Consider the following 17,908-nt stretch of genomic DNA (forward strand, 5'->3'; position numbering starts at 1 on the left):
GGCCTACAGTTTCACTCCCTTGCCCCCGTCGCCCCCGGTCATGATCAGCAGTCCGCCAGGGAAGGCCGCCGGCCCGCGGCCTCTCCTGCCCATCGCCGCCCCATCCCCGCTTACCCAGAAGCCCCCCTCGCCGTCTCCCAACGGCCCACCGATGTTTCCCGCCCCCTCCCCGGTCACCGCTGTGCCACACGGCCATCCTGTCGGCGTAGCCTGCCCGACCCCTCCACCTCCGCCCACCCCGCCGCCGTTGGCCCATTCCTCTCCGTGCGTCTCGTCTCCCCCCTCCTCATCCCATGCTCCTGGTTTGCCCTCTCCTTCCACAGCGCCCTCCGTTGCTGCAGTTGCTTCCACCGAGCACCTCGCCCTCCCTCTGGGCCAGGGCCCATCAGGGCCCGGGGATTCGGACGCAGCGGCGAGTCCAGAAAGCCAGCAGCTGCATTCGGGGTGCTCTGACCAGCCCCAGCCTCAGCCCCAGGGTAAGGCTTTAAGTCCACCTTCTACTCCCTTCTCTCCCGGCTGTCTCTCACTGGATTTGAAACACTCACACGGCATGTCGATTCACCGATTCAATTGAGAGAGCGCTTGCATGCTGGCCCTAAATGATTTTTTGGCGCTGAAAATATACCCATCATCATTCCTTGTTTATGGCTTCAGTGCGCTTTCATGCATGAATGGTATTTTGCATTGTCAACTAAAGGTCAAGTGTTGTGTCATGAAGCGCTTCTTTGTTTCTCCACCCCCACCTCACCCACCAACAGATGTTGTGCAGCCAATGGGGTTGACCACGCCCACCTCCACCCCTCCCCCACCCCCACCCCTGCCACCCGGCTCTACTGTGACATCTGCTGCGGCCGCCACCCCGGCCGCCACCCCCACAACACCGTCCGGACACCCTCCCCCACCACCGCCTCCCCCTTTGCCTCCTACGTAACTGCGCAAAGTGCCGAGGGTAGGCACAATTGACATTTTTAGACATCTACAAATATGTGACACATTTTGACACTTTTGCCTGTCGTCAAAGAATACTCACCTTGATTTTTATGTTATTAGTGTCCAAAACGATGAAACTTGTGAGTTCTTAAGAGAAACTAATTTGGAAAATGTTTCCAGGGTGACGATGCAGGGGCGGCTCTGGCAGCAGCCTTGTTAGGGTCAACTGGGGCCGCGGGGGCCAAATCGGACTCCAGAGGCAACGGCCCTCTACCCGGAGGAGGCGGGCTCATGGAGGAGATGAGCGCCTTATTGGCAAGAAGGTACCACCATCGAGCTTTTTTTAAAAATCAATTTGAAATATTGTATGCTTTACGCTTCTGTTCAGTTGTGCGTCTGTCGCATTGTTTTGGAAATACCAAATGAAAGAAAACCATACCGATGCCACATTACTACTCTTGCCTTTAACAGAAGAAGAATTGCTGAGAAGGGCTCTTCACCCGAACCCGATCAGAAATCAGTAAGTCGAATCAGATCTGTTCATTTTCATGTCTGCCATGATGACATTGAAAACATTCTCTCAACTCTGACTTTGGGTGAATCGTTTGACTCTCTTGTTGATCCAAAAGGAGGAGAATGAGATCACAACGACCCCCAAAGTGTCAGCATGTAGCACACCAGGTGAGTCAAATAAATAAATATAGATATCAATTAAAATAGCGAAATAATGTGTTCATTGTTTCTCTTTTTTTCCCCTCCAGACATGCCTAGGAAGCCATGGGAAAGAACAAACAACAATACTATGAATGGTAGCAAGTCACCAGTTATAGGAAGGTACTGTATCTTTCCCGGCACTCACTTGATGCAATAATGCTCTTTTTTTTTTTTTGCTAATTTCTTTTTAATGATATGTATTGTTTGATTGAAGAAGATATTATCAAAAATGCTTCAGAACCTGAAAAAAAAGAAGTCCCTTATGATATTGCTGAAGCAGCTTTGGGCGGGTTCAGCATGCTGCACCGTTGCCCAGTGCTTGCTAACATCACTAAAGCTTATGTTTGCTTCAAGCGCTCATCTGGCTCTCATTTTTTTTTTTTTTAAAGCATTTTCATTTTTGGGGGGGCTCAATCCTCATCCACAAATCCATCAAAGTATCCGAAGTATCCTGTATCGGAAACGAACAGTTGGGCAAATTCACAATCAAGCACGCCAAGTTGCCACACGTCATTGTCAGAGTCAGTCTCGCTGCAGTGCGGCTCGAAAGAAATGCTGCCGGCTTTTGCAAAATCCTGAACACCTGTGCAAGCAGACACGGGCGAATCTTGCGTTGCCGTTTGTCTTACTAATTTGTTTGTCACTGGAAAAGAAATCTCGCACTCAACTGGCCCTGTCTGAATAGATAAAAGTTGACATGAAATGAAGTCACAAATGGCGCCCCATCCGACAGAAGCAAATCAGCCTTGATTTCCCATTTTTGGCGCCACGAGGCTTTCATACTTCCGATCCCGAAACGGCAGTGAGTTTTAGGTCCCATTCTCCAGACTTGGCTGCGGACATACAGGCAGATGCTTCGGTGTTCTTTGCTAAGCCAGTCTTTCTGCTGCTCACACAGACGAGATTCTCCGTGGAGAAATCCCATGGCAACAGACTCCTCCAACAGGTAGACTGGGGACCTGCGAGCGTTTTTGAGAACCCTCCTTTTCTTAAAAAGTCCTTCCCCCGTTTTGTCATGGATTTGGTATTAATGGAAGGTAGTGACTTTGAAATGCTTTCATTCACGCATTTGGAATCAATCCAGATTCCATTGCAGTTCCACTACCTTACGTGACCAACCCGCAGTCCAGCTCTGCTCATCTGTGGTTTGAAAAGTGACATCGTGTGCATTATATCTAATCCATTGCCAGTGTGAGACTGTTTTTTTCTTTTTGCATGCTGCTCTGCCTGCTTTCCTCTCAACTGAAACCAGGGAAATCAATACGTGTGTCACATCCTTATGTACACCCACCCTCTAAATATTCACCTTTTGCGCGTTATGTCACAGCCTTCGTAGGAACGCCCCCTTTGCCAAAATAACTATTTGCGCCCTTTAAAACTCCTGTTAAGCGTCTCGTCCTCTATCCGTTTCTATAAGCGATTATCTTCTGAAATGGTCATTTCGCTGCCGATGGTGTAAACCAAACGGAGCTTTTTTTTTTTTAATCACATACCTGCTGATGAAAATAAAAGACGGCGATGGATATCAGCCACCAACCGAAAGGACTGGCGGCGCTCAAAAACATTCGAGGATTTGCAGCGACCATTTTTTTTTATTTTTATTTATTTTTTTTTTACAGGCTGAGTAGATCACTGTTCGTACATTGTACACGTAATCAATAAAATGACTGCATTCGGCAGTCATTCCCTTTTGCCGCGTGTCGATTACGTGACGTCGCTGCAACGGGTCAATGGAGGAACGCCCATTGCAGCGGAGACTCGGCACGGCAATTATCATTGTACTTGCCAGCAGGCCTCCAGAGATAAGGGCGCTTCGCATCTTTTTTTTTTTTTTTTTCTTGTCACATTTATACTATGAGTGCCCCAGCTTCAGAGTGAGGTTTGGGGAAAATAGGAGGAGCTCACCGTGTTAAGAGTCATTTAATTCCTCATTGTAATACTCATGACTTATTCCTGTGAATTTCTTAACTGCGACTGTCATTCTTGAAGGACCTTCAGCAACAACCGAACATGACTGACTCACCAGCGAACTCGTTTCCTTTAGTTGCATGCCTCTTTCCTGTCTTACTTCCTCTCTCTTTAGCATTACAGTGCAGTGGAACCTCAAGTCCTAAATAAGGAGACGCTCCAATTGACTAAATAACGTATTACCGGATGTCGTCTTTTATGACGAAAATAAAATGATTTTCAGATTCTGTTCGGCTATCGTGTCACATAGTATAGCCAGCTGTCATTTTTTTTTTTTTTTTTTTTTTTTGGCGATGGTCGACACACCGCTGATTAGATTTGCATCCAAATACTGTGCTGATTTCTGACCTCCCTGTTTTTTCTGTCCTAGTTCATGAGTCTCCCCCCTCCCTCCGCCCACATAGTTGAACTCTCCCAATCTCCTCTTTCAGACCCAAATCTACTCCGACACCGACTGCATCCTTAAGTGCCAACGGCGTGCCAACAGAAGCTGTTGACTATGACAGATTGAAACAGGTTGGCCAACGTATTATATACTCGTCAAGCCATCTAATTGAAAATGAAGCTTCATCACCCAGCAGTAACGTCACAGTAGTGTTTGCTTGTTGTCACATTTGGAGGAAAAGGAAATGCAAAGGTCTTCTCTTTTGTCCTCCTGTAGGACATTATGGATGAGATGAGGAAGGAGCTGTCCAAGCTAAAAGAGGAGCTCATTGAAGGTAAAATGTGGACAAAAATCATTCATTTCAAAAGACAGCTGTGCTGTGGAAATGCGGCATAAGAAAGCATTGAGCTCATTTTTGTATTGCGCTTGTGTGTCCTCAGCAATCAGGGAGGAACTGGGCAGGTCCAGTACGGCATAGAGGATCCATATTCCCGCTTCTACAAATCCAAGCTTGCGTAACCCGATTTGGGTCACTCACTCTAAAACGAGACGATACAGCCGCCCAGAACCAGATAGCAACCCAGCAGCGGCCATGACAATGAAGACGGCAATCACGAATACCTGAGAGGGTATCCGGGGCGGCGCGGCGCGCCATCATCCTGAGTGACGTTTGTATAACTCGCATAGATGCGACTCCTCCTTCTCCTCCTCCTCACAATTTCCTCAACCCTCCTGCTGACGCGTCCTGGAGGACTCAGCAGTCTGAAAGAAAAGCGCATGTCTTTATGCAAAAAAAAAAACAAAAAACAAAAACCCTTTTCTGTTTTTGTCCTTAAAATGAGGACAAATGCAACAAAAAGAAGAACTCTTCAAAGATACTGTAAGGTTCATTGGTGCAGAAGCAAATCAGAAGTTGTTCTGGTGAATTTTTTTTTTCTATCAAAAAGCATGTTTTATGAAGAAAGGGGGACGGAACCCCCCCGCCCCCACTCCTCCTCCTGTAATGCCATAGCAGCATAGCAGTAGCGTGCGTGCGAGCGAATGAACAAGGGTGAATGAATGCCAAAGGAGGCGGCACCGCCACTGCCGGACGCTGCAAAGCTCGTCTTCCTCCAATGCTATTTTAACTTAAATATGTACAAAAGAGAGAAGAAATTATTCTGTTCGGGCCATATCAAGTACAGTAGCTCCATAATTGTCATCATCACATGACGTCGTTTCATCTTCTTTGTTTCTGTCGCTCGGCGAGGGAAGCCGCGTGTCCGACAGCAGCCGTGGTAGCTCTCTTAGCTCGGAAAAACAAACAAACAAAAAAAAAAAAACACCACATCCTTCATGCCATTTGAGCACAGACACTGTAGATGGATTTTGTGTCGCTCCTCTCTGTCACCTTCTTCAATATTTTAGTTTCTCTCTTGTATGAAGCAGAGGGTTAAAAAAAGAAAAGTCTGCCAAGAAAATTCATCTTCTTTCACATGTTTATTCCAAGCAATAAGTGTAGCATCTGCTGTAAAAATCCCCTCCAACTGTGTTTCCGTTTGGCCAACCAGAGCTCTCTGGAACGAAAATTACTGTTGCGCAATGATGTGGCGTGCTTTGTTTGCCGACTGTTACATCCAAACGTACCGCATCCTCAGCGTCATTTGCCGTCAGATTTTTCTTTTTCCCTTTCCTGCGAAACTCTTAGCGTGATCTTGCGCCGGGTGTCCTCAAGGATGTCAACGTGCCATTCAGTCTTTCACGTGTGCTTACTTTCTTTTTTTTTTTTTGCCTTAAAGTAACAAAAACGTTTCCAGACAATTAAGATAAACTTTTTTTTTTTTTTTTTACACCTTGTAAACAATTTGATACTAATCTCATTGAACAAGCTTTTCACGGACCCGCACAATGCTGTGAAAAAGAACATGCAAAACAAATGGCACAGCAGTGTTGCAAAACTTCAACACAATCTTCAGTGCACCACATAAATTAGGAGGCGATGGAACACATACTCCGATGCGTGGCTAAAGTATCAATATATTTGAAGTTACATTTGTTCAATTGGTATCTTTTCGCCGCTAAGTGACAAAAGACTGCAAATTGTTGTGGGAACAGATAGACAGAAGACGACACAGGCGGTGTCGGGGAACATTGAAATCGATCGACATGTGATTTTGATTTTTTTTTTTTTTATGCACCCATTCCTTTAAAACATATTCGAGCCAAAGCAGCAAAGACATACAGGTTTGAATTCACTTTTTAATACTTCATCTCGAAATCCACGACTTTATTTTCAATATCCAACCAAGAGGCTATTGCACTTTAGTACGAAACCACGAGACACGCTCAGAAAGGTCACAGCCGCAATGTGACCATTTCTCACCAAAGGACTCGACCAACAATCATACTCAACAAAGTCGCCTTGCTTCGTTTTTCACTCGTCGCTGCCGAGGGATTTCATCGTCGAGGCATATGTTAAATGCGCTGTGCACCCGCTTATCGGACAGGTGAAATGTTGCAATCTCCGTCGAATCCATGTGGTTTGTGCCTTGTTCCGAAGTTGCATTTTAATAGATGACCAGTAATAATATTTGTGTATTGCTAGAGCGTTAGATGTTCCTGTGAAGAGGGAGCTCAATGACCTTGGTACTGTTCCTCACCAGGAAGATCTGCTTGGTTGTTTTCCACCAAGTTGAGTTTTTTTTTTTTTTTTTTTTTACTATGAAGTACAATCAGATGTTGACCTACAAGGGTTAAGGTGAGATCTTCACACTTAGTTTGTAAGACATGCGAGTCCCTCACGCCAGTAAAATGTGTTTAAAAAAGTACTTTGGGGGGGGTAATTTGGAATTAGGATGAGGAGCGTCTCTGTCCATATGTTCTGTTCTGTTCAGTGATGGAAACACTTGTTTGTGTTGGCTTATATGGCGGGGAAAAGGAATTGGGATTTTGCAAGAACTTTTGCAAAGTTGTGGAGGGGGTGCAGAGCTTGAAGGCGCACAGCACGTTTGGAAAGGGTGGCTTTGCAGACGTGTTCTTTTAACATCCGCGTGGTGTACTATACTGTGTTCATGTTAATGAGTCTTTTCTTACATGCTTAACATTTTTGTTTTGTTTGAGCCGAGTTAAATAAAATTGCAATACAAGACATAAAAGTCATGACTTGGTCCATCTGTTGTTATTACGGTCGCAATTATGTCGCCGTTTGTAAGGCGATCAAAATGTGGTGGAAACGCTTGAACCGCTGGTGTCCGTTCTGTGGCCCGGGGGCCATTTACGGCCCGTCATCCATTTTTCAGCGGCCCGCGACATGACCAAAAAAGAAATAAAAAATACAAAAAATGACATTTGACATGGCTCGCAAGGTTATTTATGTATTGTTTTCTTTTTAAATCTATGATGAGTACGGCAGAGTTTCTAAATCTCAATGTGTATTTAACCTGCTTAAATCAAAAATGTTGACGTTAGGTTACTCCACAGTATGAAAGGTTTTATGATTATGGTTCTGGAGCTCATTCCCCCCCCCGTTCCATTAAATGTCTTTGGAATTTAACACCAGACTTGCACTAGTTCTTCTATGTTTGTAATCTTGCAGTAGTTGAAGAATGTAATTTTGAATTGTCGCTCCCAGGTGTGAGCACATCTGCGCCACAGCGCCCTACATTCACCCTGCGTGTGAAGAACAGGAAGAGGAAGAGCAAATAACACCCAAAATGAAACTGCACGTATTGTAAATTATTTCCACAGGCTTTCATGCGATTGCCACAATTCATACCTTCTTTTAATGATGTCATAAAATCAAGGTGGTGATTGCAGAATATTCAAGCAATGTTTCAGCAGTTGACCTCATCATAGCGCAAAATGTAACACAGCTTGATAGACAGAACTACATGAAACAGACCAAATTACTCAACGTCAACATTCTAACACAAATTGTGGATTTTAAAATGATACGGGATTAAAAGGTGAAATTGCATATTGTTGCCTTCTGCAGTGATGAAAGTAATTGCAAGTATGAATAAACTGCAGGAAGCTTCCTTTAGTTGTTCTTGCTCTCTGATCAAAACAATGTTGTCTTTTCCTCTGATCATTTTGTTAAGCGCTTTGTTACAGGTGAAAGTAATTGCAAGTATGAAAGGAAGCTTCCTGCAGTTTATTTGTTGTAAAATGCTTTTCTGCTTGAGGGCGTGACATACCGAGGCCTGGCTGTGCATTTGCAGTTCGTTTGAGGGTTTTGTTTTTGGCTTGCCTCCACGTGAGGCTAAACTCTGACACAGGAAAACACCCTGGGTTGCCTTATGTTACAGTACTTGGATTGGGTAACTAAAAACAAAGTATGCATGTAAAATAAGGCGTGCATCTGTCTCTTGGCTCTCTTGTCAGTTCACATTGCTTGAGCTGGTTGCTTATTGCAGTTTGTGGCGCGATATCCCAAAAGGAAGAATTTGTAAGATGAGCAAGACAATTCAGTTGGGCTTCTATTGAGGTGGTGTGACAAAGCGGGCCCACACACGTTTTCATTCTTGACATTTCAAGATTGCTGCATTATCTAAATTCTTGTTCTAAGTTGTTTTTAAAGCCCCAGCGAGTCCATTTGACACACACCATTAAACTCCCAGTACATTGTTCCTTAGGTGCAGTGTATTAATTTGCCTGTCTGGGCTCGCGCGCCCCAACGCAGTTAAAATCTCGTGACAACCAATGAGATCACGCAGAACAGTTTGAAATGTTGCGGAGCTGGCCAATCAGCCGCCTTCGCGCTTTCTCGGTCACCAGTGGCTTTTGTCGAGAGGGAGGGAGATATACGCCTACGTCAGACGTTCGTGGACTTGCAATTTCAAATATTAAGATTGATTTTTTGAGGTCGTAACTTTGTTGCGGGAAGTTTTTTAACTCGTTTTTTCCACATTAGGATTTATCGAAGCGAGTGGTAAGTGCATCTCTCTCTCGCGCACGTTTGTGTTGCGAATGATCAAACCGCTTCCCGTTTCTCTTCTCAGGGACTTGATTGGCATTAGCTGCAGCTAGCTCGGAACTAGGGCTTGATCTGAGGTATCGTGACTCCGACTAATTCCTGACTTAGCCCTACTTGTTTTACCGATGCGGGGAACACAACCATAGCTTCGTATACGGTATATGTTTATATATATTTCCCCCCAAATTCACACTTCTATTTGATCTATTTCATGGCGCTATTCGGTTCTGTTCACGATTATCGTTGCGTTGTTACAACTTTTTAACGTCACAAACGACTGGGGGTAACGTTCATGGTTGAAGTTCAGGAATTAGACACTGACTATGAACTTACGAGAAGTAAGACGTTCTAATTCAGATGACTACGAGTAGTATTTGTTTTGTTTTGCCCCACACGTTGTGAGGTGCCTTTTTTTTTTCCCCACTGCAGTGGGTTCTTGGCCGAATGCTTTAGTGTGCGAGGGTGTGTGTTTCGTCAACACAATTTGAATGCATGACGTTTTCCCTCCCTTCTTTCAGTGGAGCGGGACGACGTTCAAGCCAACGTAAAAGAAGCAGCTATTGTGTGTGTGTGTGTGTGTGTGTGTGTGTGTGTGTATACATTGTACTTATCATGAATTAAACTTTCAGACGCCCTATTAATATTGATCTCACGTAATTTTTTTTTTTACCATTTAATATTACTCTTTGGAGTTTTGTCCCCTGTAAGACTTTTAATGTTTTGACTCATTTTGTTTTTTTGACCTTCAGGGGGAATATATAGATCGAGACTTTATATGTGTGTGTGTGTGTGTGTGTGTGTGTGTGTGTATACACAACATATACGTATATATATATCTCTCTCTATATAAACACACATATGTATGTATATCTATTTAGAACAAATAGTCACCAAATTATCCCCTCATCTCTACAGAAATAAATTATGAGTATCCCATAGTCATTATTTCATTTAATGATTTTGTTACATTTGTTAGATGTGATGGGATTCATTATATACAAGATGTTTGACGGTTACATTTCCCAAAATGAAGTCATGATCAAACGACTCATTTAACACGGTAATGATATATATTAGCGAATCAAATAGATGCCCATCCATTTTCTAATTCACTTATCCTCACATGGGTGAATCAAATAGATATTACAAAAAGAGCTCAAGCACTTAAAAGACAAAAAGAGTTGTTCTTGTTACGGGTGCTGTTATCAGATCTGTGGTGAGACTTTTTTCCAGTCTGATTCACATGCTGTATCCCCCCTCCAAACACACACGCACACGCTGGCCTCTGAGCCATTTGATGGGAAACTAACTTCCCATATGCACCAGGACACGTCGCAGGAACTAACTTTGGGTGTGTCTGTCATTCTCTGAATTTTAAGTTGTATTTTTTTTTGTACGTTTGTTTTTGCCTGCCTGACTGCAGTAATCCCGGTGCGCCAACTTGCCAGTGAGTAAGAAGTCAGCTTTGCTTTTTGGTAGTGAAATTGGTTTATAACTGCGACCCATTTGATTTAGCTTTAATTATTTGGTGAAACTTTTTTGGGGAAGATTTCTCATCCTTAGTGCTTTGACCTCTACATGGATCACTTTAAATGATAAAACACATTGTTTGTTTTCCTCTGAAAATAATTGAAACAAAAGTCATACGTTTCAGGTCAAACTTTTCATTAGCGATGATTCATTAGGAAAAGCCATTTGTGAAACATATTTGGTGGCCCAAGCTAAAACTCTATTGTCTTCACACTCGCTGGTATAATGGACAGTGGCAGTGAAAGCGTTTGCTTGACAAAGTGGATGGATGATCCTTCCTCAAATGACACATGGCTCTGGTTAAACCGAGCAGGGACGGACCTGTCAGCAGTTCTGCCTTGGTGTTGGTTTTCCACACACTGAGCCTCTCTGGTCACTGATGATGGATAATGCTGACCTTGCCGGGCCAACCTTATTGTAGCCCCTGGCATGTACTATAGCGGGATTCTACCATTCTAAATTGGTTGCAGCTGGAGATTAGGAGTCCCGGAGATACGCTGAGCAGGTGCAGTTCCCTTGTTTACAGTTTAGTATACTAGGTCTAATAATCCAAGGAATTTTGTCACAAAATCTGATGGAAAAACAAACACTCCGCTGTTGAAGAATTGGTCGAACAATAACAGTAAACCAACCACCAATGGATCCAGTCGAACCTCGTTTCAACGTACCCCGTTTACAACGCGACCAATCCTATAACGTTCACATTTCACTGTCCTGATTTTATGTCATTCATTTTCCTTTTGCTTACAACGAACACTGTAATCATGCAAACGTCATTATAGCGACCGGATTTTTCCCACAAAATAGTGAAAAGGCCTTCGTTACAACGAATTGTGGGAAGGTAATTGCCGCTGGGACCTTGCTGACGTACCTGTCCAGCGCGGGATTCCCCTCCGTTGATGAGAAATGTTACCGATTGACCCGCTACGTACATTGTTGTGCTTCTGGGGGCACGGCGCACATAGTCTGTGAAGACCATGAATTTTACTTTGCGCTTGTTTGAAATACAAATTACTGCTTCCAGCATTTTTATTTTTATTTTTTTCAAGCATTGCCCCCTTTCTTACTCTGCTGTTATTTTCCCATCCTTTGTCTTTCATATTTCTTCTTGGAGTAGAAGACAATGCCGAGTGTGAAGTACCACAAAGGGGACATGGTGATGGGCCGCTGGCCTGGCAGCAACCTGTACTACGAAGTGAAGGTTTTGGGTTTCGAAGCCAAAAGTCAACTCTACACGGTCATCTACAAGGATGGAACTGAGCTTGAGCTGAAGGAGCAGGACATCAAGGTAGCAGCAGAGCTTACAGTGGATTTAAAATATCGACACACATCTTTTTGCAACGTGTTTTTTTTTTTTGAGGGGGGGAGGGTGGGGGGTTATATAGAAAATGGGAGACCAAGATAAATCATTTCAAAAGATTTTCCACCATTTATCCGACCCATATCATGTTTAACTCACTCCGTTACGTGCACCTGTGTACGAAAATAGAGCCCCAAGTGTATTGAAAGAAGAAAAATCGCACTGACCTGTAACATAATATTTAAACAGAATAAAATAGACTCTTTTCACAACAGCTACTGTTAAAATGGGTGCCTTTAAGGGGCGTGGCCCAGTGAGTGACATCTGGTGCTTGGGTCCGTTGAGTGGACCAGTTATCACGCATTTAATTCAGTTTGCATATATGCTGCTTGCTTGTGTTTTCTTTTTGCATTTGTGTGTGTGTTTCTCGTTCAATTTGTGTCATCAACAAAAAGAATCTGTATTTCATTTCAACACATTTTCAACTATGGCTTCCAGAAATCTTATTGTTTCCAGCCGCGGTCCCACTCTCGCTCTCGTTCCCGATCACCGGGCCGCCGTCGCAGCCACTCCCGGTCCCCGGGTAGATCCATGCACCGTTCTACCTCACGCGTGGCGGCGGCCGCCGCTGCAGCAGTAACGGAGACCGTGCCATCGTCACACGAGGATGCAAAGTTGCACGAAATGGTTGAAGTCCTACTCAGTCCTCTGGTAAGAGGCCTACCTGCCTTATTCCTCTCTTGACTAAAGAAATAGATGAATAAAAACTTTGCTCTAAATTATGCCCTTTCAAAGACAAGTTTTTCGTTGTAGTCTGCACTGTACAAAATTAGCTGGAAGCGGCCGCTACGCGATTTTGAACGCAGGAAAAACCCTGCTAGAGTCCTCGTAGGTCAATTTAAAAAAAGGGCGGGGTTTTTCTGTGATTCATGTTTTTGACACACCACTGTCACGTTTCCATTTGCCCACATTTGTCTTTTTTGTCCATTTGTCTGTTTTTTTTGTGTTGTTTTTTTGGGTCCCTGTCCATCCCCCTATACGCTTCATCCGTTGTTTGACAGCAGCAGCCCATAATGGCTGCCGAGAGCAATCGCAACAATAAGCACGAAAACAAAGAAGAGAATAACACTGCAAACAAAGTAAATGAGGTGAGTTCAATTTGATCACTTTCAATTAGCCGGAAAGGTCCACAAAGGCAACCTCTTTTGATGTTCATAAATCCACGGTAAAACAGATAATCCCCAAGTTGTCCCTCTCTTGTGGTGTTTTGCCATTCATGTGACGTCTGGATTGTATCTCTGCGATGAAAACGGGTTTATGTTGTTCCAGAAAACAAACTTTATGTACAGCACGCATGTGCAATGTTGGACTCATCAGAAGACAGTTTCCAGGGCAGCTTTCCAATTATTCCTGATGAAATAAAACCTGGCTTTTGTCTTGGCAAGTCTGAGGCAAAGATGGAGACAGAGAAGAACCAGAGTCGCTATAATCTGCGCCGCAGGAAGCACGATAGCGAGACCAAACCACACCGCCTGGAGGAGACCAAAGAGGTCACGAGGACTGCTGCGACGGTCTCCACCCAGCTTGACTTTGGGGGCAAGATTGGTACGTTCCTGGATGCACCTGAGATTTTTGTCTACATTTTGCTTTTTTTTTTTTTTTTTTTTTTTTATAATATATACTCACTGTAACCCCTTCAGGCAAAATTCAAGTCACACTGCTGTAATTTGTGTTGCAAAACACAGAGAGAACCACATCACACCCAGTAGAGTAAAGGGAGCGCGTATAAAAACACCTGCAGGGTTACGCTGGAAAAACTAAATCGGTAGCACTTACAAAGTCCTGAAAAACCCAAAAAGTCAAAGTAACGACAAAACACCGGGAAATGAAACACACCACTATGAGAAACACAACAATGTGACAGCAAGCGGTCTGCGAGGCAGTCCTGAAGTAGTCCATTGAGGATAACGATGAATGGGTGCGGCGCTGGAGGACATGCCCTCCGACCCCACCTACTCGGAGACGCAAAAACACAACTCGATCAATTTGAGCAACAGCATGTTCCATCAAATCGAATTTGAAAATGATTTCCAAATCATTGTACGGTATTCACAATTGGCATTTGTAGACATGCCAATATGACATCAGACTTTGAGGTTTTGTGAACTTGTTGCTTCTCTCATCTTTCAGGGGCGTACTTCTGGTTGCTCTTCCTGCCATCCTGGGTTCTTTTTGTGATTCTTCAAGTCAACTTGAAGGACCCCAGCTTAGTCAACTTCCCACCCCCTTTCCCACCCCTGGAGACTTTTTGGGATGCTCGGGCCCTGGGCTTGGTCATCCTGTGGATCTTATTTCAGGTCCTCCTCTACATCCTGCCTGTGGGAAAGGTTAGGAAACAGCTGTGAACTATACACAATAACCAAATTTGTCCATTAAGCCGTTCTATGTTGTGCACCTTAAATGATTCTCGCTTCGGCAGTGAGCGAAGCTATTAATTCTCCCCCTCTTTTGCAGCTGAGCGAGGGCATGCCACTGAGGTCCGGGGAGAGGCTGACGTACAGAACCAATGGTAAGCTTCCGGGGGGTGGGGTGCGGGGAGGTGGGGGGGTCTTATGGTAGCTTTGAACTCTCACTCTCGGCACATCTGCGGAAGAGCTGACAGAGTGACTGTTTAGCCTAATGCAAGCCATCTCAAAGTATTTATAGTGAAAGGAGTGCATGTTTAGTTAGGTCCTGTGTCATCCCTAATTGCTGCTTTCTTTTGATCAGGTTTCTTTGCCATTGCGATGAGTGCCGCGGTTGTTGCCGCAGCCGTCCACCAGGGGATTGACCTCACGTACATCCACAGCCACTTCTTGCAACTTGCTGTAGCTTCCTTCCTCATCTCTGTTCTGCTCAGTGTCTACCTGTACATACGTTCCCGCTACGCTCCGCCGGACCAGCAGGCGCTTGGGGGAAGCTCCGGTAACGCCAAGATGAAGAAAAACGTACACCTCATTATGCCCCGTCTGCCTTATGAATTCATTTTCTTCATCTATTTCCAGGCAATATGGTGTATGACTTCTTCAAGGGACATGAGCTCAATCCCCGCATTAAAAATTTTGATTTGAAATTCTTCTGTGAGATGCGTCCGGGACTAATCGGCTGGGTGAGTGGACATGAAAGGCAAGCCCAAGCCATTTAGTAGGTTTGGTGCACGTGCAACAAATTAGTCTCATGTGAATTGTCACGACTAAATTTGCCCGTGGTAGACTTTTCATTATTTTGTCATTGTTTCCGTTGGCGCTACTCTCAATTCAACACATAGAGCACTTGAACACAACCACCGCTGCATACAAAATGCTGTATGCTGAATTGATCTGGAATTATTTGGATGTTTGAAGATTTGGCGGTGAACACGTTTCCAGTACTACACATGTTATCCCATTTCTTGGCAAATTTAATGAACTGGATTTTTGGGTCTAACGTTACTTGTCTTTGGATTACGGTGACATGATTGAGTCCATCCCTGACAACTTGTGTGTAATGACCGTGGATCTGTTTTTCAGTGCTTGATCAACTTTGCGTTTGCGATGGCAGAGATGGAGCAGCAAGGTTTGGACACGCCGTCCTATTCCATGATTCTCGTGAATGCTTTCCAGCTGCTCTATGTCGTCGACGGCCTTTGGAATGAGGTACACAGAAGACTTGTTGGCGGAACCTCAATGATTTAATTTTCCTATACCTTTTAGAAACCGAAAAGACTTCATCAAGTTCGCTCTTTGATCATGTTAGTTGAATGCAAATTTTATTTCAGGAAGCCATCTTGACCACCATGGACTTGATGCATGATGGCTTTGGCTTCATGTTGGCCTTTGGAGACCTGGTGTGGGTGCCTTTTACCTATACCCTGCAGGCCTATTATTTGGTTAGCCACCCAAATGAGCTGAGCCTCGCGGCCGTCGCTGCCATCATCTTGCTGAAATGTGAGAAGAGAGCGCAACTCGCTAAGTTCGGCAGTGTAGTGTTGCGCGAATCCCAGTAATTGCATTTCCTCCATTGCCCGTCTCCCGTGCAGTGATCGGCTTCTACATCTTCAGAACGTCCAACTCTGAGAAAAATGCCTTCAGGAGAAACCCATCAGACCCTAAACTGTCATGTAAGTGTTGGATCTTCTATTGGATCTTCTCACATGTGTTCATTGTTCTTACTATGTGCTATTTTCCTTAAAAAAAAAAAACAGATCTGAGAACTATTCCCACAGCAACAGGAAAGAGTCTGCTGGTGTCTGGTTGGTGGGGTGTCGTCCGTCACCCGAACTACTTAGGAGACCTCATCATGGCTCTGGCCTGGTCAATACCCTGTGGTAAGTCACATTTCACAAATGCTGCTGATTTCCAAATTGTAGTGGTTTTTTTTTTCCTGTCCAAAAACAATCTAAAAAAAAAGATAAATTTCTTCCTTTATATTTGTGTGCGTGTTGCTTGATTGTCAAAGTGAATTAACAATACTAGTCAAAGCACAGAGTAACAAGATCACGAAACCAAACTTTTCAAAAAACAAATTCCTGTGTTCCAGCTCCAATTACAAGTAAGGATGTATAATTATCGTCATCATGACTACGATCCTATTCTGTTCCCACTCTGTAATAAAAATAAATAAATAAAACTCACGTTTCATTCGCCAGCAATATTATACACTGTTACCAGGGACTATACAATTGATATGCTCTGGAAACCCCCTTGTTAAAATATCCGACTTTTCAAATCTATAATGCTTAGACCACACTCAGTGATTGTAAGACGACATTTTGTTGTGTAGGCTTTAGTCACTTGCTGCCGTGGTACTACATGATCTACTTCATCATCCTGCTGGTGCACCGGAACTCTCGGGACATGAGCGATTGTAGGAGGAAATACGGCTCGGCCTGGGACGAATACTGCCGAACGGTCCGCTACCGGATAATCCCCCGTGTCTACTGAGTGGACTGATGCCGGATGCTTTTTGAGCCAGTATTTACACCGATGACTTTGTTTTTTGGGGGTCATGACCTGCATTAGTATTTTAAAAGAAAAAAATTGAACCCCCCCTCCCCCCCCCTCCATTCAGTACATTTCAAGAAAGCTTTTACAACACGGACTTTTATTGACCTCATAAATTATTTGCAAAAGAATGAGGAAGAAAATATCTTTTGCAATGTGATGCAAAAATGATGCCTCTGCAAAGAAAGTCTTGGTAGGATGTAATTTTTGTATATATACATTTGTTTTTATACTTGAGGTAAAACAAAACCACTCGTTAGATTTTTAGCTCCAATTGGGATTTTTCTGGGTTGTTTTTTTTCACGAGCTCTGTTTGACGGATGGGATCGAAATAAGATGTACTAAGCAACATCAATTTGTATTTTTCTCAGGACCCACAAGTAGCTTTCCTGTACAGTTCTTTTTGTGGCTTATCAGCTTTGTGCTTTGGAAGATTCCCCTCAACACCTCAGTTTCTGCTATTTCAGCTTTCACGCCATGTCATTCATGACACTTTTATACTGTGATCACTTGTTGGCATGGATTGCATCGCCCATGTTTGCACGCTCAGTATTTGCAGCATTTGATCATGATGGAAGTAGCAATGTTTCAACTCGAAGGACTTGTAAATATTTTATTCTTCATGGAGGAGACAAAACGTGAGTCATTTTTCTTTAGCGCTATTCAATGTTTTTTGGTTTGTTTTTGTAATGATATGGGTGATTGTAATTTTGTTTACAGATAGATCTGCCACATTTTATCTTATTTAAAACAAATGCATTTATGTTTGGAAGTAAAAAAAAAAATACAAATACCTCTGCAACACAGTAAACTGGTTAAATTATCTGTATACATGTTTCAGCCCAAATAAAAATTAAAAAAAAGACAGAATTTGGCTTTACTTTCTTCCTTTTAGTTCTTTGATATTCATGATGAACACCCTTAAGCTTGCATTTGCTTTTCAATGGTGACTTCTTCATGACGCACTTCACAGTATTCACCCTCCACTAGGCATAAGCATAAAAAAAAATCATTTTGGGGAGGGATGAACATAAAATGACATGCATTATATGAAATGTAATCAGATCAGAAATAGTTAACCCGTATAGACTAACTGTCACAAGATC

General features: G+C 43.5%; 2 protein-coding genes across 5 annotated transcripts in view; both read left to right on the forward strand.

Annotated features, from left to right (window-relative positions):
• enah (ENAH actin regulator) overlaps positions 1 to 7,131 on the forward strand; it is a 23,223-nt gene extending 16,092 nt beyond the window's left edge. The window contains 10 exon segments of the mRNA XM_019885061.1: positions 1 to 476; positions 744 to 949; positions 1,111 to 1,253; positions 1,402 to 1,450; positions 1,560 to 1,611; positions 1,692 to 1,764; positions 2,543 to 2,590; positions 4,044 to 4,128; positions 4,274 to 4,331; positions 4,438 to 7,131. The exon segment at positions 1 to 476 is cut by the window's left edge and continues 30 nt beyond it. Coding sequence (XP_019740620.1) covers positions 1 to 476; positions 744 to 949; positions 1,111 to 1,253; positions 1,402 to 1,450; positions 1,560 to 1,611; positions 1,692 to 1,764; positions 2,543 to 2,590; positions 4,044 to 4,128; positions 4,274 to 4,331; positions 4,438 to 4,475 — 1,228 coding nt within the window. The 3' untranslated portion in view covers positions 4,476 to 7,131.
• Positions 7,132 to 8,748: 1,617 nt separating this feature from the next.
• lbr (lamin B receptor) lies at positions 8,749 to 17,655 on the forward strand. Of its 4 annotated transcripts, XM_019885083.1 has the most exons (15): positions 8,749 to 8,906; positions 8,977 to 9,108; positions 11,599 to 11,769; positions 12,280 to 12,492; positions 12,843 to 12,929; positions 13,227 to 13,386; positions 13,972 to 14,168; positions 14,296 to 14,350; positions 14,551 to 14,745; positions 14,826 to 14,929; positions 15,330 to 15,455; positions 15,578 to 15,746; positions 15,839 to 15,919; positions 16,004 to 16,126; positions 16,582 to 17,655. In XM_019885083.1, exons 3-15 carry the CDS (start codon positions 11,605 to 11,607, stop codon positions 16,740 to 16,742), a joined length of 1,836 nt encoding a protein of 611 aa, XP_019740642.1. In that variant the 5' UTR covers positions 8,749 to 8,906; positions 8,977 to 9,108; positions 11,599 to 11,604; the 3' UTR covers positions 16,743 to 17,655. The 4 variants fall into 4 exon arrangements, with proteins under 4 accessions (XP_019740642.1, XP_019740643.1, XP_019740641.1 ...); XM_019885084.1 differs by lacking the exon at positions 8,977 to 9,108 and having other exon boundaries at positions 11,596 to 11,769; XM_019885082.1 differs by lacking the exon at positions 8,977 to 9,108.
• Positions 17,656 to 17,908: the final 253 nt, after the last annotated feature.

Source organism: Hippocampus comes, unplaced genomic scaffold, assembly GCF_001891065.2.
Source record: "Hippocampus comes isolate QL1 unplaced genomic scaffold, H_comes_QL1_v1.1 scaffold144, whole genome shotgun sequence".
NCBI classification, from domain to species: Eukaryota; Metazoa; Chordata; class Actinopteri; order Syngnathiformes; family Syngnathidae; genus Hippocampus; species Hippocampus comes.

Bases quoted from the DNA above. Each gene is read 5' to 3' on its own strand.
- lbr (XM_019885083.1), top strand. From the start codon at position 11,605: ATGCCGAGTGTGAAGTACCACAAAGGGGACATGGTGATGGGCCGCTGG. The intron at 14,169-14,295 runs GTTAGGAAACAG...CCTCTTTTGCAG, and splicing joins ACATCCTGCCTGTGGGAAAG to CTGAGCGAGGGCATGCCACT. The intron at 16,127-16,581 runs GTAAGTCACATT...TTTGTTGTGTAG, and splicing joins GGCCTGGTCAATACCCTGTG to GCTTTAGTCACTTGCTGCCG.